We start from the raw sequence: 23,930 nt of genomic DNA on the forward strand, positions 1-23,930 counted from the left end.
CATATTCGTCGATTATAGCTTGAAACTTTCTTTTTAATTTGTCAACGACTTCAATACTTCTGAGCTGCGCTCAATTTGTCACCTTCGATTTTCAGTTCCCGTATACCGTGGCGATTTTTGAACTTTTCCAACCAACCGCTGCTTCATTTGAATGAAGGATCGCCATTCAATTTCATGTTGAAAAACAACGCTTTTTCGGCAACAATTGATCTAGACAAAGGAACACCTTCGCTTCTTTTTTGAACGAACCACAAATACAGAGCTGTATCGAGTGATTCATTTGTGGCCTTTTTCATTGTCTTACGATGTTTCACCCGGCCATCCAACGATTCCATTTGCGAAGCATACTTTTCAATTCAGCATTTTTCTTTAAATCATTGATTGTTGTTCTCGGAACATCATACTTTTGCTCAATGCGACAGCAGAAACACCTTTCTTTAGTTCTGCAATAATTTCTATTTTTGTTTCACTTGACAAAACAAACGTTTTCTTTTTGACGCTCCAGATGTGGAAGGCTCCATTTTTCAAAACTTAATTGATCAAACGACTAAGTGACACAATCACTGTTCGAATTTGAATCAAACTGAATTATGGTAACATACAGATATTGACTGTAATAATTATTGTGCTGTAAGTTTTTATTTTCGGCTTGCGATTCTAAAAATGAAACTCTAAAAGCACGGTATCATTTATCATTACCTATTTAAATTAAAATTTAATCCAGAGCCCTGAATAAGAACAAAAACTATTAACATAAAAAAATGCGGTGCTGGCATAACTGCACGTGTACATTTCAACGAATTTCTTTTGGCTTATCGCAATGCTCAATAGTCAATATAACTTATGTATGGACCCTGACGGTTAACAGAGGTGACGGTTAATAGAGAGACGGATAATCGAGGTTCCACTGTACAACAAAACACAAATGCCTTTACTCGGCGTAAACGAGAAAGATAGGAGTACATTTTAAACATATGTACCCCGAATGCCAAATCTAGAGATGGGTGTAATGCCACTCTAGGAACTTTTGACCCAATTATGGTCGCAATATCTAAGTTATTAGATTCTTTAGAATTGTCTCTGTAACGAGACGAGAAAAATTTTGGCTCACAATGCCAAGATTTCGATCGAGCAAGTGTATCGGGGTTAGCTCCCCGCGAAGCTGTATCGGCAGCGTCATCATCAGACACCCCATCATGGATGTCTTGCAAAGAAAAATCCTTGGGTAAGGATTGAATATTAGAAGGGACCTGAGGTCCAGATAGATGTACATTATTAACGGATAGCCCCGTAGAAGAACTCGCGTTTGTATAAGCGTCACGAGTCTCGTAGGAGTCACTATCATTTACCATTGTAATAGGTGGAAGGGAATATGCAATACTGCTAAGGCCCGCAGGTAACGCCTTAGGGACAGTATCTACATGAGCTAAAGTCGAGGATAGCTGACCTGACGAACTAGGCGCCATCACACGAGGTGTTTGAGACGTGGATGTCTCGAAAGAAGGTTGAGGTTTTGAAAAAGAGAAGTCTTTTGACATATGATTTTGAGAAGATTTAACTACATTGAGTAGATGGCATAAATCTGAAATAAGTGTGGGAGGTCTTTCCCCCACATGTAACCTAGAAGAACAATGGGATGCACTACCTACTTTATAATACGTAAAGGATGAGAGGACAGGCTCCCATATTATAAGTCCCATTGCCTTACAAAACAAATCATCTACAATGTTTCGATCCTCGCTATCTTCAGCGGAATCTACCAATAAGTTCTCGATTGCATCCTGTGCGCATTCATATTTATCATACTCAACCTGTAAATACTCACGACGAACGTTCAAAAGATAATCAATATCGACCAATGAAACATTTTCTGCAATCCAATTACAGTGACGAATAATTGCATTATTTGCAGACCGTCTCTTGAATTTGAGGGTATCCATTGTTTAGACAAAAATGGAGCAGCTAATATTTAAAACTGACAAGACAAAGAGAAAAAGATTGTGAACGAGTAAAAGTAATTGTAAATCCCTGGATTTGTTACAGAAACAAACCAAAGAGATACTTGTATTAGTCGAAAGCAGGTCTCTATAATAAGACAACTACAAACAAAATAAAAAAGAACAGTCTCCACAGACCAGGTATCTTATCAAGGAAAAGAAATATCCCAACATAAAACTATTACAATCTGTTACTAATGTCCAAACAATCAGGAAAAAATTAAACAAAGAAATGGTTGCAATAACCGAAAATACTTTTTCCACCCTCACAAACACTGACGAACACAAAAGAAGAAATGTCTCTACAGACTGGGTATCTTTTTTCATAAAATAAATACCCCAATGTAAATGGTTATACTAACCGCAAAAAGGTCTCTAGCCTAAGAAAACCCTGAACAAGTAAAAGTAAGAATGTCTTTCGGCAGACTGAGTATATGCTTAGACAAAAGAAATACTCCACTAAAAGCACTATGAAAAAATCAGCAAGAAATGGGTATACAAACCCGAAAAAGGTCTCTGTCATAAGAGCACCTTTAAATAAAGTATATAAAAAAGAAATAGTCTTTCGACAGACTAGTTATCTTTCAGTATAAAAGAAGTCTCAATGTAAGATGGTTATAAAACCTTAAAAAGGTCTCTGTAAAAAGAGCACTTTGAAAATTAATGTGAAGAAGAAAATCGTCGTTCTGCAGACGACTGGATATCTTTTAGTATGAAAGATATACCGTAATGTAAAAATGGGTATAACAACCGCAAAAAAGGCCTCTGTCAGAAGAGAATCTCGAGAAAGCAATGTAAAAAGAAATAGTCTTTCGGCAGACTAGGTATCTTTTCGTAGAAAAGAAATATACAATAAATGGTTATAATAACCGTAAAAAGAAGGTCTCTGTCATAAGAGCACCTTGAACAAAGAATGTAAAGAAGAAATAGTCTTTCGGCAGACTAGGTATCGTCTTTCGGCAGACGAGTAGGTATCTTTTTACATAAAAGAAATACCCAACTATATAGTTATGATAACCGCAAAAAGGTATACAGTAAATAAACCTTGTACAATGTAAAAAGTAAAATGTCTTTCGGCAGACTGGGTAACTTTTCAGATAAAAGAAATATCCGACTATGCTATGGTTGTGATAACCGCAATAAGGTCTCTAGCATAAGAGAACCTCGACAAAGAAATAGTCTTTCAGCAGACTAGGTATCGTCTTTCGGCAGACGACTGGGTATCTTTTCAGATAAAAGAAATACCCCAACAAATAGCTATCACAACCGACTAGGCTCCTACCATAAGGAACCCGTGAGCAAGACACATAAAATGGTTATCATAATTGATAAGGTCCCTACCATAAGGAAACCGTAGACAACGACATATTAAATGGTTATCATAACCGACAAGGCTCCTACCACAAGGAAACTGCAACTAGACATAACAAATACACATAGAAAAAAGGTATCTACTAGCAGAGAACCCTAAACATACAAAAAAACAGAAAAAGAAGAAGAAAATCCGGCTCGAAGGACCATTATGTTGCGTTCTGCACATACGATGACCTCAATATAACAATTGGGGTCATCCTGAAGGGGGAGAGAAGATATTTTGTTCAATCTAGAACACGCTGGTTTCCCCCTTTTTAGATTGGGTATGTATATTAAAATAAAAGAAATGAAATGAAACCAGTGGACTGTATAAAACTCTATTTTAACACGAAGTAAAAGCAATCATAAATATACATAACCCAATATACCTACAATTATAAATAAAGAAGAAATATATACAAACTTAAATATTAATCAATACGTAACGACACACAAAAAGAGAACCATAAACAAAACAAAACTGTCGATTGTATATATACCACGTTATAGATAGAAATAATATACAAAAAATAAAAAATATGAATATATATGTCATATAAAAACAAATTATTAAACTCAATGCAAAAGTATACTCATAATACACATTATGAGTTAATATTAGGTAATAAAATACACAACACTGTGATATATATACAAAAAGAATAGTGAAATTATTATAATATGAAAAATATACAAATCTACATAAAGGTAATGAAATGTTCTCAATCAAGTTCAATCGCGATCGCGGCACAACTGATAAAAAGTTCGAAGCAAATATGACATCTATATACCAAGTAAACGTACTTGATATATGCAGCAACAAAATTATGGTATTGTTCCTTACCCAATGAGAATATGGCACTCCGGCCACCGCAAAAAATATGTCTTCACCGACGAATAACAGGAACCACAAAATCATGCAACTTTTCTGCATCAAACCGACTTCCTCGGTCAAAGAACCGATGCCAAGTGTCTTAAGGTACTCTTAACCCAAACGCACACACATGTGTGTGGTTTGAGAGATAAAACTCGACTCTGATTTTGACCGCAATGAAGTGTCTCGACGCGCTGATCTTAACTTCAAAAACACATATTCTTATCTGGCATATGGAACTCGCCCTTATCTCGCAGATGGCTCGTCTTGGAATGTTTAGCCCTTAAAACTGCTGTGCCCTTGTACACGCAAATCTCGTTTAAATATACTACGGGGAGAATCAAAACTAACACAAAAAAGTCTGTTTATATATCGTTGTGAAACTGCAACAATAATTGCAAAATAGGCATTCAAGGAATAGGGACTTTTCCAAATATAACTCAGCTTTCATAAGGTAGTGGCTCCCATTGCTGACAGTATCCCAATAAGCGACACCAGAATTTGTTATTTATGTACTAAGACTGTTTGAAACAGTACAGTCAACAACAGAAACAATAGTTTGAATATGTTGGCATCAATGCACATCAATTTTAAGGTTGGTGAGATTGACTAGTTTTATAATTGACGTAAAAGTGCAAGTTTTGCCGAAATTACTAAGCAAAAACGCTAAGAAAATAGTTTATATAAATTGGGTGTGTGACGTTAATGTGTATTTAAAGGGTAAGTCTTTTAGTGTAGATCCATTTAACAGTAATATAAATGTACTTATTTTGTTGTTAAAATTACCTTATGTTAATAAAGTAAGGTTACAATGTTACAATGTTACAATGTTGTAGATAGGGGGTGTCAGTTACTGGTACAAGATCCGAGTGTGTATCCAATAAGTGACACTAGTGTCAGCTATCGGGTTTCAGATGTTTTTATACTTTGAATAAATATTTAAGTAGTAAGCACGTAAATAACCCTGTAAATGCAACCAAAATTTTATAATTTTATGTTGTACCAATAGTCTCAACCCATGTCTGATATTGGTTACTAACATATGTCAGCTACTGGGTCCAAATAATATTTGTTTAATAATTTAGATTTTTTTTGTATTTCAGTTGACAATGCCGAAGAAATATTCTAATGAGACATTACGTTAAAGGCCTGGCAGATATTGACAACGGAATACCTGTTGCCACAACAATAAAAAAATACGGGATCCCAAGAACTACATTAATATATAAAAAAAAGTGGTAAATACCCTAGAGAATGTAGAAAGGAACCTGCTACAAATATAACCCCTGATGAAGAAAATCTCTTGTTCTAAAGGTTATTATATAATCGTATCGTGGTTTTCCAGCAACAAAGCTTCAGATCATTGATTCTGTAGAATTAATTTTCAAACTTAACAAACGTGAAAATAATTTTAAAAATGGAAGACCTGGCAAAAAGCGGTATTCTTGCTTTCTACAAAGACATCCAGAGTTGACACATAGAATCTCGCAAAACCTAACCACCGGGAGGTCATCTGTCCATGAAGAAAATTTACGCTGCTGGTTTAGGGATATTAAATCGTACCTTGAGGAGAATAATTAATACGACATTTTTAATGATCCTAAAGAAGTATTCAATACTGATGAGTCGGCTTTTTATATGAATCCTAAAGGAATCCGAGTTCTTACACGCAAGGGAGATTCCACTGTTTACAGCCATCTACCAAATGACGAAAAAGAGTACCTTACTGTTCTTATGACAGCAAATGCAGCAGGAAACATTGCCCTAGGCATGGTGATGTTTTCTATGAGTATATAACAAACGTTTTTTATCCTTGGGCTGTGGAAAATAAAATTGAGTTTCCAATTATATTTTTCGTTGATGAACATTCTATAATTGGTTTCAAATGAGTGTAGAGTAATAAATCATGAAGTGTCATAAAATTTGCCTGAATTTCGGTGTCGTCATGGGCGTAGGCAAATGGACGGATGTCAACTTCGTCGTCAAAAATTGATGTACCTCAAAATATCATATTTTGGATATTTTGTGATAACCAATTTTATTTAATTTTTCGATTAACTTATTCTTCAAACTCGTATTCCATTATATGGTCATTAAAGCTAATTACATTTTTATTTATAAAAACAAATTCACTTCCTTACTGAACGAATAAAAGCATTAGAAGAAACTGATAAGGGTATGACGCACCTCCTAATATTATATATATATATGTGGCTAAACACCCCTTTAGGGGTTACGCCGCTTACGCTCTCTAGATCTATGTTTTGAGGTAGATCAGTCCTCATGTTCCTTATTTAATTTTCTCAGTTATTTTTCTCCATTGTGTCCTATCTCTGGTTTTTCCTTTCCACTGTCGTATGCCCGCCTTGTTGAGATCATTTACAACTTCTTGTAACCATGTAGATCTTGGTCTTCCACGTCTTCTTTTGCCAGCTGGTGTCCATTCCAATATTGAGAATATCGTCGTAGTTGATCCTGATCTCCATACGTGTCCTAGCCATTTTGCTCTTTGTTGTTTTATTTTACACACTATATCTTCCTTAATTTCTTCCAGTAGCTCAAGGTTCGTTCTTTGTCTAAATTCATTTTCATTTATTTTTATTGGTCCCAGTATTGCTCTTAGTATTTTTCTTTCTTGTATTCTAAGGTTTTCCTCTTGTTTTTTTGTCATGCTGAGGGTTTCGACTGCATACATCATCGTCGGTCGAATTATTGTTTTGTATACCTTCATTTTCGATTTCTTACTCAATAGTTTATTTTTTAGTAATTTCTTATTTGCATGGAAGGTCTTATTTGCTGTAATAATCCTTTCTTTGATTTCTGTTTCTCTTTCTCCATTGTTTGTTATTAATATTCCCAAGTACTTAAATTTTTCGACTTCTTCAAAAATGTATTCGCCTAGTCTAACCTTTTTGTTTTCGAAGTTTTTATCAAATCTCATTATTTTTGTTTTTTCTTGGTTTATTTTTAATCCCATTACTTTTCCTTCTGTTACCATTTCATTTAACATTTTTTCCATTGTTTTTCTATTTTTTGTTATTAGCACAATATCGTCAGCGTATGCTATTATTTGTCCTTCTCTAGTTCTAAGGGTACCTTTGTTTATTTTCCTGACGATGTATTCCAGGGCAAGATTAAACAGGGTTGCTGATAACGAATCTCCTTGTCTAACCCCTTTATTTATGACAAATTCTTCTGTGTCTCCTACTTGAGTTTTTATACTCACTACAGTTCTACTCATTGTCATTTTTATTAATCGTCTTAATTTGTTTTGTATTCCCATTTCTTTCAGAGCTACCATTAATTTTGATCTTTTTATTGTATCAAATGCTTGCTGAAAATCTATAAAAAAGCAGTTCAATTTCTATTTTATATCCATGAGCTTTTTCCATAATTTGTTTAACTGTATGTATGGCATCTGTTGTAGACTTTCCCTTAATAAATCCGCATTGATAGTGTCCTATGATATTCGTCATAGCGTTGGTCAGTCTTCGATGTATTAAGGTCGACATAATTTTATATGCTGTGTTTAATAGCGTCAGTCCTCTGTAGTTATTACACATTTGTTGGTCTCCTTTTTTATGAATCGTGATAATTTGTCCTTTGTTCCATTCTTCCGGCATTTTTTCTTCGTCCCATATGTCTTTTATTAAATTGTACAGTTTTTCTTTTAATTCTTCACCACCATATTTTATAAGTTCCATATTGATCCCGTCTGATCCTGAAGATTTACCATTACGGCTGCTATTTATAATTTCCTCAACTTCCTCTTTTGTTGGTCTTTCTAGCTGGTTTCCTAACATCATTGTCTCTTCTTCTACGTTTTCATTTAGGTCTTGATCTTCTTGCTCTGTTAATAATTCTTTAAAATAGTGAGTCCAAATTTCTTTATACTCTTCATCATTTTCTGATACTTTTCCATTTTTATCTTTTATGCCTTTTATCTTTCCTTTAAAAGTTTTGTTTTGCTCGCTAATTTTCTTATAAAATGCTTTTGTGTTTCTGTTCTTACTTTCTTTTTCTATTTCTTTTATCTTATCATCTAACCAGGCACGTTTAATTTTCCTTATTTTTTTCTTACATTCATTCCTTATTCTATTGTATTCTTCCCTATAATCCTGTCTATTTGTTCTTATCCACATTTGTCTAATTTCTATCTTCTTTTTTAGCATGTTATGGCATTCTTCATTATACCATTCTTGTTTTTTTTTGTTTCTTTTTATTCCTATGTGTACATCCGCTGTTTCATTTATACATTTTTTTAAATTTCTCCATTCTGTTTCTATATCCTTTGTATATTTACACTGTTCCTTTAGTTTTTTGTTCATGTCATCAGCATACTTAATCCTTATGTCTGGAGCATTCAGTTTTTCTACGTACCATTTGTCTTTCATTGTCGTGTTTTTTAGAGTTCTTTTGACTTTTTGTTTTACCTTTGCAGTCACCATAAAATGATCTGTGTCTGCATGCGCACCTCTGTAAGTTCTCACGTCCGTAACCGATGTTTGTTTCCTTCTTGTAATCAGAATATGGTCTATTTGGGACCATGTTTTTTGGTCTGGGGAAATCCATGTTACTTTATGGTATTTAGGATGTTCGAAATTTGTACTAATGATAATCATATTGGTACTAGCTGCTAGGTTACATAATCTTTGACCATTGTCATTTGTTTTTTCGTGTAATGTGTGTTTACCTGCTACTTGGTTAATGTAGTCTTCCTTACCTACTTGGGCGTTAAAATCTCCCATTACCAGTATTGTGTCTTCTCTAGGTAAATTCTCCATTTCTCGTTCAAGTTCCTCATACATTTTGTCTTTTTCTTCCGCAGCAGCACTTTCAGTTGGAGCATATACGTTTATGATTGATATATTAAATGGTTTGGCGTTAATTCTCAGGTAAGCCATACGTTCATTTATTGGTTTAAATTGCATAATGTTATTTTTTATTTTTCCCATAATTATGAAAGCAACTCCATATTGACCTTGTTTTCCATGTCCCGAATACTGTAGTGTGTAGTTTTTTTTATTTATTTCTCCTTGACCTGCCCATCTAATTTCTTGAATCACTGCAATATCAATTTGGTATCTTTCTAGTTCTGAGACAATCTCCTGCATTTTTCCTGGTTCAAGCATTGTTCTGATGTTCCACGTACTTATTTTTAGTTCATCGCGTTTTTTCATTTTTCTATTATATTTTTTCCTGCTCGTCTGTTTTATCTTATCTAATCTATTCATGTCCTTTTCCTTTGTCATTTTCGTTTCCGTTTTTTGTTGTGTGTACGATATTTGTTGTTTTATCGGTTTTTTGGCGTGTCTTGGTTTGCCTTTTCCAGTTCATTCTTCTCTTTGTTCCATTTCCATATAGCCCCGTCAATATTTAATTTTTGATAACCTACTCTGGTGTTCATACCTTTTTCTTGTTGAAATTTTGCAATTTTCCGTATTTCTTGTTGGATCTTCATCTCTTCTTGCGTTAGATCGTTATTGATGTATATTTCTGGCTTTGATGCCCTTAGTTTGTTTTTGTTCTTCATGATTTTAATTTTTTCATTTCTGTTTTTTAGTTTTACAAGACATGTTTTGTCGCCTATTTTATAAGCATCTTCTATTTCTACTTTAATGCCTAATTCTTTTTCCACGAAATTTGCCATAATCTCGTTGACTACATTTGGGTTATTTGTATCCATCGGTAGACCCTGGACAATAACATTGTTAGCCTTTCTCTCTTTCTCGAGCTGTTCTACCTTCATTTTCACTATCTTTAGTTCCTGCTTCATTTCATCATTTTCCTTTTTTAGTTGTTGGTTACTTTGTTTGAATTCATTTATTTCTTTTTTTAATTCTCTGAGGTCATTTCTATATTCTCGTTGTTCTTCTTTTATTCCTTTTACCTCCGTTGTTAGATGTTTTGTTTGATCTGTTAAATTTTGCATCATTTTTAAAAGCTGATCTATTTTGTTTTCATCTTTCTGTTGTTTGGTTGGTGTTCTGGTAAGTTTCTTGCTCTTGTTGAAAATATCTTCATCATCTTCCTTTCGACTTCTTTTTTTATTGTCTTCTGAGGTGTAGTCATCATCGCTATCCATTTTTATTTCTTTTTTATGTATTTTTTACTCTATATTATAGCAAGCGGTAAGTTCTAGTTCTCCGGTCAACCCGTCAGAAGCTCTAGAACTTCTCAAGCAATAATTGAGTATGAAATTTAAATTTATTAAATATTTTATTTCTTCTAAATTTTGTTTATTTAGTTAATATTATTAATTAGCGGATTTCCTTTCTTGGATTTTTGAAACTTTTTGGATAACCGGCAACGTCGCATTCAATTTGATCAAGACTTGTCTTCTTATAGGTCACTTTTTGCCAATTTTCTTTGCACTGCAGAGAGTTTATGTCCTCATACAATTTTTCACGTATAGTTTGGATTTTATTTCTCACTATTACCTCAAAAATCGGAATAAACACTGGTAAAAATGTTTAACACTTTTATTTCGCACAACGCGCTGTTGCCTCGTCCCTCCTAATATTACTAAGAACTAAAATAAATCAACATGAAGACTAATAACGCGTAATGAGGTTTTACTTACACTTTCATTATAATCCCTCTTTTATTTTATTATTATCATTCGACATTCGACATTCGAGTTAGTAATTGTTACTACACCAATCAAACGTACAGTAATATTGTGATATAGAAATAGTGAAAAAGTTATAAAATGGCGACATTTACTCCAAAGAAAAGAGGTGTAAAAAATTCTCCGCTATCTGTTAGTGAAAAAGTTATAATTTTAAATGTATATGATTGCATAAAACACGATCACCCTAGTTTGTCTGTGCAAGAAAGTGTTGAGCGATGTGCCCGAATGACTGGAATTGGACAGTCCACGATTTTTAAATTATTGCGAGAAAGAAAGATATCAGGCCAGTTAAGTCCATGCAAGAGAAAATCAGGAAGACCAATAAAAATCTTAGGTGAAGACACCAAACGTGACATTCGAAGAAAAGTTCATTCGTTTTATTTTAAAAAGGAAATACCCACCCTTGACAAAATACTAATGGAGATAAGCCAAGATAACGATATTCCTTTGATATCCAGAAAACTTTTATGGAAAACTTTAAAAAGTATGAATTTTTCCTGGGAAAAGCACAATCGAAAGGCACTATTACTGGAAAGTGATGAAATCATTTGCTAGAGACGAAAATATTTGAGAACTATAAAACAGTACCGCAGAGAGCACAAGAAAATTTTTTATCTTGATGAGACGTGGATAAACGAAGGTTATATAGTCCAAAAAATGTGGCAAGATAAAAATGTAACAAGTGCTCGCCAAGCTTTCATAGAAGGCCTTTCGACGGGTATTAAAGTGCCTTCGGGAAAAGGGAAGAGGCTTATAATTGCTCACATTGGAAGCGAAGAAGGATTTTTAAAAGAAGGTTTGTTAAGCTTTGAGTCGTGTCGGACGGGAGATTATCATGAGGACATGAATTCGGATGTCTTCGAAGACTACTTCGGGGAAATGTTAAAATTTCTTCCAGCTGATTCGGTCTTGGTTATGGATAATGCAAGCTACCATTCAAGGCGCATAGAGAAGGTACCAACTTCAGCTTGGAGAAAGCAAGAAATTATTAACTGGCTGTCAAATAAAGGTATTCAGCTTGAGACGAATACAATAAAGAAGGAACTACTGGCCGTAGTAAAACAACATAAATCTCGCTTCATAAAATATGCCGTAGAAGATGTAGCAGAAAAGTATAAAGTAACTGTGCTACGCCTACCGCCATATCATTGCGAATTAAATCCCATAGAACTTATATGGGCACAAGTTAAAGGATATGTTGCAAGGCACAATACCACATTTAAAATGAAAGATGTCAAGGTATTGTTTGATCAAGCCATTATGGAAATCACATCAGAAAACTGGCAAAAAGCAATCCAGCATGTTTTAAAAGAGGAAGATAAAATGTGGGAACTGGACAACTTGGTCGATCAGGTGGTTGACCCTATAATTATAACACCAGGGGATGATGACAGTTCTTCGGATGAAGACTATAGTGATGTAGAATTGTAATAACGTATCCAGTAAAGTTTTTGTAGTTTTTGTGAATAAATTGATTTAAACTCCCCACAAGTGTTTCAATATGTAAAGTTCATTCGTGTGTGTTTGTGAGTATTTCCCGATTTCGGTTCGTATATATTTTATTGTTACATTTTATATTTTTTTAATAACACTGTTCTGCTGTATTACATTTTTATTTCCTTTAATATGATTTTTAAGAATGCATATTCTTTTGTCAATTAACCCACTAGCGCGCCTCTGGCTCAGTGTTTATCTGTCGATAACAATGGACTAATCCCTTAAAACAGGGTGATACCTACCTGCTCTTTATGAAACGACAGAATTTTGCAATGCGGACGGAATTTATTGACGGATTATTGACGGATTACCCTGTAGCGCTTTTGAATACTTCATGAGATTTTATTACTCTACACTCATTAGAAATAGATTATAGTCACTTGACTTTGCCTCTTAGGCAAATTTCTGATTTCTGATTTCTGTACTGAAAGAAAAATTATTCTTATCGCATTGGATAAATTGCATGGATAAATGCAATACAGATAAAGATCCACAACCACATTTTGATACGGATAATAATCCACAGGTGGCGATGTTGCGGTTGTTGAACTCGATTTTAATGTTAACGATACAACTACTTTAGAAAACTTACAACAGAGTCTCCTTGAAAAATCGCCTGAAAAATATATACCAATTGATGGAAAAATTTATACTCCATTTAAGAAGGCATTGTTTTGGCCAGATAAACCATGTTCTAAAGAAACGAAAAAAAGAGTCGGTGAAAAGTTGTCTTCTGTTGCAACTTCCACTCAGTGGAAACAATACCATTTAAAGAAAAAAATGGAAAAAGAATTCAAAGAACAGGAAAAGCAAGAGCGAAAACGAAAACGAGACGAAAAGAAGATTCTGCAAGAAAAATTACAAGGAAAATTCAGATTCTGATGAAAAGAAGATTCTGAAAGAAAAAAAAAAACAAAATGAAATTTCAAGGAAAATTCAGATTCTGAAACATCTCTATCTGATGAGCGATGAAATTTGGAATCTGATAGTGGTTATGACATTCCAGCTATTGTTCCAACATTCAACAAATCTCATTTAAATGAAGGTGACCATGTTATTGTTATTTATGAAGATCAACACTACCCGGGAAAAATAAAAGAAGTAGAAGAAAATAAGGCGTTTGTTAGTGTTATGGTAAACAGCAACTTTACAGCTCGTGAAAATGGCCCAATAAAGAGGATGCAATATGGTATGATCATACTGATATTGTGGAGAAGATAAACGAACCAGCAAGTTTAAATAATCGTGGAATGTACAACAGAGTTCCAGAAATAATAAATTTTTCCTGTTTTAATTAGATATTTGAATAAATAAGTTATTTTTTTATATAAATACCTTTTTGATGTCAGGTATTGGGTATTTTTTTGGATTCTACAAAATTTGCAATGCCAGGTATTGGGTACAAAACATGTATTTAAAAATAATTTTTTTTTGGCAGTTTTATTTAAATCAAATCTCCTTTCACATGTACAATTAGTAATAAACTTAATCATACATTTTGCTTAAGAAAACAAAAAAATCTGTGTAAAATTAACGTTTTAATAACAGAAAATGTATCTTTCTGGTCTTAGACTGTCAGGTACTGGTGCCTCTACCTTACGTGCTATTAACTGTAAAAATCCATTCATTTTAAAGGTAATTGTTTTAGCTTTAAAAAAACTTTGCGAAATTACTTTATCTTTATTAATAAAAAAGTTATAACAAATAAACATTAAAAATTTTACTAAAAAGTTGCGAATTAATTGGTTTATAAGAGATTTAAACAAAATTAAGCTATAAACTTTGAAAATCTGGCTAATGAAAGTTATTGAACAACTCAAAACGAACATTTTAAGCTTTGTTAAATGTTTCTATGTTAATTTTTGACCAAGATCTGGAATTTCTATTAATACGCTCTGAGGCGCATCGAATATGGGCGCGTGTAAACGGCGCCCGTAAATTAATTTTCAATTTAGTTTAAAACTCTTATAAACAAATTAATTCACCTCATTTTAACGAAAATTTTAACTATAAACTGCTATAACTTTTTTATTTATAATGATAATGTAATATGCATCTCTGAATCTACATCGATTTTACATATGTATTGGTTTTTATTCGTTGAGAGCTGACCGTGCGCCTCAGAGCGCGTTATTAAAAGATCGATATTTTGGTCAAAAATTAACATAGAAACATTTCAAAAGGTTAAAATGTTAGTTTAGGGTTGTTCTATAACATCTATTAGCCAGATTTTCAAAGTCTATAACTTAATTTTGTTTAAATCTTTTATAAACAAATTTATACGCAACTGTTTACTAAAACTTTTAGTGTTAAATTGTCATAACTTTTTTATTAATAAAGATAAAGTAATTTTGCAAAGTTTCTTTTGAAGCTGGAATAATTACCTTTAAAATAAGAGGGTTTTAAAAGTTAATCGCACATATGAAAGCTGAGTTATACTTGAAAAAGCCCCACGGAATGCCTATTTTGCAATTTTTTTTCATTAAATTTGCTATAAAATTGCTGGTTTTAAGGATCGGATCATAAGTCTTAAACGCAATTTGTTTATTTTTTTAAAAGCAATAATTCTAATCTTGGTAAAATTAAATATCTCCAATAGTTTACGAGATACAATCATTTAAACAATTAAATTGTTAATAACAAATTATCGGAGATGTTTTCAGCCTGGCACCAATGGAAAATCGAATCTAGCACAAAAAAAAAACATAAAAACGTCAAGGTACTGGGGGGACTAATATTAGAAAGAATTTGAATAATATAAATCAGCACACATATTAACGGTTCACATTTTATAAGTGAAGACATTATTGAAATTCTTATCTCGTAGAGGTAGATAATATAACGTTTAATGATATTTCCAACTATAAAACAACTGTTATCACTTTTACAGTTGCGGAAGGAAAGCATATCAACATTTTGAAAACATTTACAAACACATTTTAAAGTCGCTAATTATATTCGATGTCATAGGCATTCCCTAGAATATTAAAAGTATTTTATTTCAATTTGTTTTTAATGGTAGAAAGATTGGAAAAAACCACTCAATTAGTAAACCCATTATATTATAGACTTAATACTTCTGAGCAGGAGTATAAGTGGTCAATTCATGGTATCTTTTGATTCTATTTTCACAGAGGAGATCAATCAACATTTTATCTTATTTCTGTTCTCTCTATCACAGGTAGGTCCTTCTGTGATTTAGCTTAGTATGTAATTAAGGTTCATTACTTTCTGTATTCTATATATATATATATATATATATATATATATATATATATATATATATATATATATATATATATATATATATATATACATATATATAAGAATAAGAAAAAAGAAGTACTTGTGACTCGTTTGGAACAAATATATAACTGTTTTGGATGGGTTGGAGTCAATAAAAGGGCTATTGGTTAACTATTTTTTTAATCTCGAGCTTTCAATTGTGTTTACAATTATTATCAAGAGCTAAAAAAGACAAAATACTTACAAGGTTGAACTAAAAAGAAAAAACAATTTTTGTTAATATATATATATATATATATATATATATATATATATATATATATATATATATATATATATATATATTATATATATTTATATTATATATATATATATATATATATATATATATATATATATATATATATATATATATATATATATATATATATAAATCTTTGTTTTTTCTATAGCTCAATATTTCGCCATTTATTTAATAGCTTCATCGGGAGTAAAGAAATTAAAAGATTATACACATAAATAAAATTGAATATTAAAATAACATTATTGCTGATGTATATGTACATCCAATAAAATGCATGTTAAAATTTCAAATATCTTTGAGCATGTTCGTTAACAATAAATAAGATGGATCTTATCCATCTATTATATTGTTCCATCAAGAATTCAAGATAAAAAAACTACACTTTTGAAAGAGTTCAACAATTTAAATACTTGGGAGTAATTGTGAATGGCAAAAATAAGAGAAGTGAAAAAGTAATGGGGCGAATACTAGAAGGCAACAAAACATATTGGAGATACCATATTCTAATGAAATACAAAAACAAAATCCAGAAATACAAAATTGAAAATATACAGAGTTCCAATCAGACCAGTAGTTACATACGCAGCTGAGACAATGTGCATCACAGATAAAGATGATGAAAGATTAAGAATATTCTAAAGAAAAATCCTCAGAAAAATTATGGGCCCGATAAAATTAAAAACGGAGAAATGAGAAGTATAATATAGGGAGAATTCGCAAATTCCTCGGCAGAATGTAGTAGGAGCTGGTTATCCATATTAAAAGAGGAAGTTATTAAAAGAAAAATACCAGTATTAGTAAGTCAGTAACATATCGAGGATATATCATTTATGTTTTTTAAATTACAAACATATAAAATCAGAATTTGGTGTTAATTGAGAGTAAACTAAATGTAAGACCAAATACTTACCATATCGGGATAGTATTATGAGGTTTTTTCCTGATTTTTTCCCTCATAATTTACTATGGAATCACTCGCAGGAGAATTTTACTATCATCATGGCATGTGTTTCCATTTTTTCCAATTCAACAATATTGGCAATATCATTTAAAAGTCGTCTACTTTAAAATGTATAATGTATGTCTGAATTGTCAATATAAATGAGTCAGATAAAATTAAATTATTAAAAGAATTTTTCACGAAGTAACAAAAAAAAACAAAATTTTTTTAATTTTCTAATGTTTGTATTTTGAGAACGATTTCCGAAGTGGAAATTGAAACGTCAATAAACTTACTTTAACCTTTAATTGTGGCTTATTCCTATTTAAATAGTAATTATTTTAAAATACCAGAAGAAAATAGCTTCAGAACAATGTCGTATTTAAAAATATGAAAAAGTGTGGTAGTGAAAATATAAAATTATATAATAAAAATGTTGTTCTTTTACCACAAAACCAAAGACAACAAACATCCAATAGCAATAAGAGATCAAACAGGAAAATAATAATAATAAGACTTATCTGGCAACTAATACACAAAATTTGCATAATATGGGAAAAATTTGAATCACCAAATAAAACTCGTAAATTAAGAAACTAAAGGGTAGCACAGCGCGAACTTGCTACTAAAAAGTAAGTACATTGATTATTCAATTTGGAAAGCTCCAAAAAACTAATAAGAAAACAATCCTTCAAAATCTTCCAATCAGAAAACGTAATGGAAGTTTGGTCCGCATAGGGCATAGACAAACAAAAATATAATAAAAGCAAATAATTTTCATTAACGTTTTTGTTCTCGGATTTGGTGTTTAAAGGCACCTATTGTTCATATTATGCCGGACTCACATTGAACTTTAGAAGCTTGTGTTTATATAAACACTCAATGCCGGTTTTTTAAAGTGGACCGACCACTGGTACCAATAAAGATAATGAAGAAAGCTAAAAAACCGGTAATAACAGGATATTCTAGAAAATATACAGACAAAATTACACTTAATGTAATTGTTGTTTACTTATATTTGGTTTCTACCGAACATGCACACCAAAAATGCTTGTATTATTTGAGCCTATCAAATAAACAGAAAACTGTTTTGAATAAAGCACCGAGTATTTTATTATAGAACTTTTAGTAAATTTTTCAGAATATATTCTGAGTATACCAACATCATTATATATAAAGCTAACATTGTAGATACTACATACTTGCCAAATTGAAAATATTTAGATTCAGTTCAGTATATAAAATGTCTGTATTTATTTACCTATAAATTTAATATTTTTGACAAACTGCATTTTATTAAATCCATGGTTGTATGATAAAATATTTTAATATATAATATAATAATATATTATGTATGTAGGTACTTATGTCGTTTTAGAGGACATCATACTAGTTGCACAATATTGGTTTAAGTAATATAAAAATCCAACATTTTCCAAATTGCAAAGTAATTTCGCAAGCATTATCTTCTTTATCATATTGTTTATGTACAGCATTAATAGTTGTTTTTAGATACCATATTTGTTACATCTCTTTTTACAGTAAATATCTGATTTTAGATTTAAACTTTTTCCGCAAGGTTATTCCGGTAATAATGTTTACATAACAAAACCATGTCTATCAGCAGTTCATTCTGTAAACATTTTTACTTGTATGATATTTTTTCTACAAAATAGTTAAAAAATAGCTACTTACCACGAAAAAAAAATTGAAAGTAAAAATAAGGTATTTTATAGTCCTTGAACCGCAACTGAGATTCATTTTGATATAATTTTTTAAATGTTAATAAACTGGTTTGGCAGTATCACTTTTACTTTCGTTTAAAAATCTACCTGATGTCCGCACTTGTCAACTTTTAAAACCATTAACTAATAATTCCTGTAATAAACGAAACAATAAGTGTACAGGTGACAGATAAAATAGATAAGAAAATGATAGTAATATTTAAACAAATACGTGGCTTAATCTTACTATAGGTTTTATTTACCTGCGCTCACAACTTTAAATTTCGCTATCAATGGTAACATGCTCTGAACGTCGACTGGAATCGATTCGGAAAAATTCCTTACCGTGACTACTACCATTTAAACAATCGCGTGTAGTCCTTGCTGCATAATAAATACTTATTAATTAAATCGTAGTATAGGCAACATTTAATGCAGACATCAAGTTACTTCTTTGGCTCGTTGCCTATTACGCAAGATGGTTAATAGCTGGGAATATATTATATGATGCTAAGTATAATTTTGTCGACTATTCTAATACATATTATAATTTATACTTTTTACTTATATTACCAATTAAAAGTTTGATCCATGATATTATTGCAAAACGTATAGCTCTCTACATATAGTTTACACTTTATAGTTTACTACTTATTCCGTATGTACAATGATCTACTGTGTACGTATTTGAACAAATTTAAGAATCATTTAAGTAATAAAGAGATCTTATAGCTCGATCAAATAAAATTTCAATACAAGTACAAGTAAATCATAACGACATTAGTTCTTTGGATCTTGGGATAGAACTAATATTGTCAAAAACATATAATTTTAAAATATCAAGTTCATTGTTTCAACACTGAAGAAGTGTCATATTTTGCACACAACTGACTTCTTTAGCTGAAGGTAAAATTCGCGTTCCTATAAAAGTTTTCACATTTTCTTATAAAATGTTATACCTATTATATAGATTTAATTTTTTGAACATATGTAATAAACATAGAAAATCGTTTAGAATCTTGTATAAAAAGTTGTCTTATGATACCTCTGTAAAGCCCCCAAGATCTGGTCAAAAAACACTATTATTTTATGAGGTTCTAAAATACTTTTTTAAAAATTTTCTATTTTTCAATTACAAAAACATAGTTTTTACCAATAAGTAGAGGTCTATAGAAGGACTGATTTTAATCGCTTGGGCCTATTATTTTCAAAATATGAATCCAGAAATAAAAAATTTCAATAATTATACTTTGGTCCAAAATGGTATTTAAAAAATATAATAATCTGTATATAAGTTGTTTTTTTTTAAATGATGAAGTAAATCACTTGGAAGAATATAATGCAGTTTTTGGAGACAAATACTGATATTTTGACAGAAGTGCATGAAATAAAGATAAGAGCTTCAAATTTAATGATTTATAATGTAGAGTAGTCTAAATATGAAGTAGTAAAAATAAAAATAGATGGGAGACCCGAAAAAATTAATCACAATTTTGGAGTCAGTTAATGTCAATAATGTATCACAAAAATTTCTAATGTAGTTGCTGTAGAAAGTTATACTTAATCCAAATAAATATTGTATCTGATAAAGATAATTTGCTGCGATAAAAGTACTATGCACTTTGCCTCAAAATCTAGAGATAGGCTTATTAATACTAATTATAAATGAGTCACGACCAAACCCAATTTCAACGTAACTCAATAAATCACGTATAGAACTTCAAAAAAAAAAGAACATCAATATGAATTAATCAATATGGTGACAATGATGTTATTCTTTATATAGATGTCATAAAATCATCAAAATTGCAGATAAAACACATGGGTTGATCATATTGCATTTAGGTATAGGTACCACCAGAATGTTAAAGGATTGAGAACTAAACTGATAGAACTTAATATGATTGCTTGTCCTTACTGGCTCACGTCTAGTATATCATCATCATCCAGCTTTCTGCGTCCAAAGTTGAACATAGGTCTTACCTAATTTCTTCCAATTCTGTCGGTCTTCAGCTTCCTGCAGCCAATTCCAAGCGATTTTTTGACGTTTTCTGTTCATCTGTAGGTGCAGGTGGTCTACCTCTGATTCTTCTGTATGTTCATGGTCTCAATACTGTATTTTTTTGGGTTTCTATACAGTCACGCTATGCGGTCTATTACATTTGTCACGCCTGTCCTTCTTATTTATTCGTTTTAACCCTATATCTGAGAGTCAGTCCAAGTAGCGAGCATTCCATTCTTCTTATGCTACTCTAAGAGTTTGGCTGTTGTAGCCTGGGTTAAGTGAAGTGTTTCTGCGCCGTAAGTTATGACTGGAAAAACACATTGGTTAAACGGTTTCTTTTTCAAATAATTTGGCATGTTGCTCTTGAAGATGTCTGATAGAGCTCCATATGCGACACATGCTAAAGTAATTTTTCGTTGCAGTTCAGCAATTTGTTACAATCCCTAACAATTTGGATTTCATGACCTACGTATTTATATTTATGAACTAATACTATTTCGTCGCAGTCGACTTTTGGATTTTCGCTTGGTACCAAATTTGCCATATATTGTGTCTTTCCAAAATTTATGTTCAAACCAACTTCAATACAGGCGGCATTTAACTCAGTAAGCATAGTTCCAATTTTTTAATTTATCTGTTATCAGAATAATGTCCTCCGCCAATCGTAGGTGGGAGAGCATTTCGCCGTCGACATTAATTCCTATGGTTTCCCACTCAAATTGTTTGAAAGCGTGTTCCAGAACTGCCTTAAAGAGTTTGGGAGACAACGTATCATCTTGCTAATTCCTCCCTTGATTTTTATACAGTTTGTATCTTTGTGTAGTCTAACGTCCATGGTTGCATTATTATATATATTGGCGATCAGTTTGGAGTACCGATAATCTATACGACTTTTCTCCAAGGCTCTTATTACGCTGTTAATTTCTATCGTGTCGAAAGCTTTGCGAAAGTCTAAAAAAGCCAGGACCAATGTTCGATTGTATTCGAAGGATGTTTCTATAACCCCTTTTACGCAGTGAAAGTGGTCGTCGGTGCCAAAGTTTGTTCTAAAACCTGCCTGTTCCCTAGGTTAATAAAAATATTGTTAAAAAAATTTTGTTTCCAGTTTATTTGTAATTATTCTTGTGAATAACTTGTAGAGGTGGTTTAACAGGCTTATGGATCGATAATTCTTGAGGTCTGTTGGATTGCGCTTGTTGTGTAATAAAATGGTGAGTGCACTGTGCTATCTTGTAGGTGTTTGACTTTGTTGCAGACATAAGTCTAATAGTTACGATAAAGAAATATCGTAGGCTTAATCTGCTAAGCCGGTAAGTCCAAAACGGAAATTTTTTAGAGAAGACAAAAAACTTTCTGTGAATTTTTGTTGTAGAAAATGGAAAAAGACCGAGATTATACATTTGTTTAGATACAACAAATTTGACATTTTAAGATATTTTTAAGAAGTTATTTGATCTTATGACATATTTAATTGGACTTAAGGGTTTTTCCTATTTTTATTTAAATATTTTTGGAACTTAAGGGATGTAATTACTTACCTAAAGAGGTGGGTAAAAATTAATAATTAAGACTAAGTAAACTTAACTTATTTATTCCTCACATAAACGAACAAAGCCTCAACTTAAAAATAATGCAAAAATTTAAAGATGTGCTAAAGATATGCCATATGGCACTCATAAAAAGAGTGATAATCAGCTGAAATACTTATCTTTAGGGATTGCAAATGTAAACATTTTTATTTTTTAATAGGTATTGGATTATTTTAGCTAGAAAACAAATGAGGCTCTGACGTCTGAGTGATTGCCGGTATAAGCAATCCCCCACTTACCGACCAACTGCTTAGTGCGGATGAGTTGGTGAGTGGTAGGGCATTCTTTTGTCCTGGGATTGAGAAATCGGCCCCGAAGGCGGATGAATCGACAAATAATATTCAAAGGCATAAGAATGCAGAAGGCAAAGGGGAACCACTGCATTAACGGCTCATAGAGCACCCCCAGGAAAATCACCATAGAATTGACACTGCAATTGCAAACCGTTACTAATCATGGAAAGCGGAGGCCAAGATTCGGCAGGAGAGTAGAAACATATTTATACCACAAGGCCTCTCAGGTCGTAAAAATGCGAAAACCTCGTGAAGAAATCCTAAAAATAAAGAAATCTAATTTTAGAATGTACACATGGAATGTTAGAAATCTATTTGCGGCTGGGAAACTTAACAACGCAATTTAAGAAGTAAAACGAATGAAAATACACCTACTGGGAATCAGCGAAATAAGATGGCCAGAGTCAGGATTATGTAAATAGGACGAAAGTGTATTATATTATTCCGGTAACAGCACAGAAGACCCGCATCACAAAAATGGTGTAGGTATATAAGTTACATCAAAACTGAGTGAATATGTGACCAATTTCGTACTAGTCTCGGATAGAATAATATTGCCCCAAATAAATACTCAACCATTTAAAACTAATATACTTCACATCTATGCCCCGACTACAGATAGAAAATCAGACGATGAAGTCGAGAAGTTGTATGATCAGATCCAAGACATCTTACAGAAACTTAATAAACACGAAATTTTATATATTATAGGCGACTTGAATGCAAAAATTGGGGAATGTCGACGAGGTCAGACTGTAGGTCCTTTTGGTCTAGGACAACGTAACGATCGAGGACAGAGATTGTATGAATTTTGTAAAGAAAACGATATGATCATTGCAAACACTGGTACAAACTATCCAAGCGACGACTATACACTTGGAAAGCCCCATTTGATGATGGCAATAACCCTAAGTCCTCAAGAAATCAAATAGACTATATACTTGTAAATGAACGTTTCCGAAATGCCGTCAAAAAGTCACTACATTTCCTGGGGCAGATATTGGATCTGATCATCAACCACTTGTAGCAGATATTAAACTAAGGTTAAAACGAATTTAGCGACAAAAACCAAAAACCAATATACTTAACTTTGACGATATAAACATAAAAGATTAAAAAAAAAATTTAACCAAAGCCAAAGAAAAATGGATGAGAGTAAGGGGCGACGAAATAGAGGATGTAATATCTAAACACGACTTATTTAATATGCACAAAAATCTAAAAGAAATGAATAACATTTAAAAAAACGAGTTCCCTCTGTACTTGTTGACAATAATAACAAAATTATTACAAATGAGCACGAAATAAGAAAAGAATGGCAGCTGTATATATCAGAGTTGTTTGAAGATGACAGAAATAATATTGCCGAATTCTACCAAAACTGTACTGACGGCCCAGAAATTATGAAATGCGAGGTAGAACACAAACTGGATGACAGAAGAGACAAAAAGAAAACTGGAAGTCTTCGAAAGAA

At 32.1% G+C, this 23,930-nt stretch overlaps 1 protein-coding gene across 3 annotated transcripts in view; it reads right to left on the reverse strand.

The window, feature by feature from the left end:
- Nucleotides 1–18,969, reverse strand: part of LOC140434685 (CD63 antigen-like) — a 194,036-nt gene extending 175,067 nt beyond the window's left edge. For all 3 annotated transcript variants that reach the window (XM_072523122.1, XM_072523121.1, XM_072523120.1), the window contains exons 1-2: nt 18,833–18,969; nt 18,541–18,723 (exon numbers count right to left, since the gene is read on the reverse strand). In XM_072523122.1, coding sequence (XP_072379223.1) covers nt 18,541–18,606 — 66 coding nt within the window. In that variant the 5' untranslated portion in view covers nt 18,607–18,723; nt 18,833–18,969. The remainder of the gene's footprint in view (nt 1–18,540; nt 18,724–18,832) is intronic.
- Between the last annotated feature and the right edge of the window lie 4,961 nt (nt 18,970–23,930).

Source organism: Diabrotica undecimpunctata, chromosome 2 (genome assembly GCF_040954645.1).
Source record: "Diabrotica undecimpunctata isolate CICGRU chromosome 2, icDiaUnde3, whole genome shotgun sequence".
Lineage (NCBI taxonomy): Eukaryota > Metazoa > Arthropoda > Insecta > Coleoptera > Chrysomelidae > Diabrotica > Diabrotica undecimpunctata.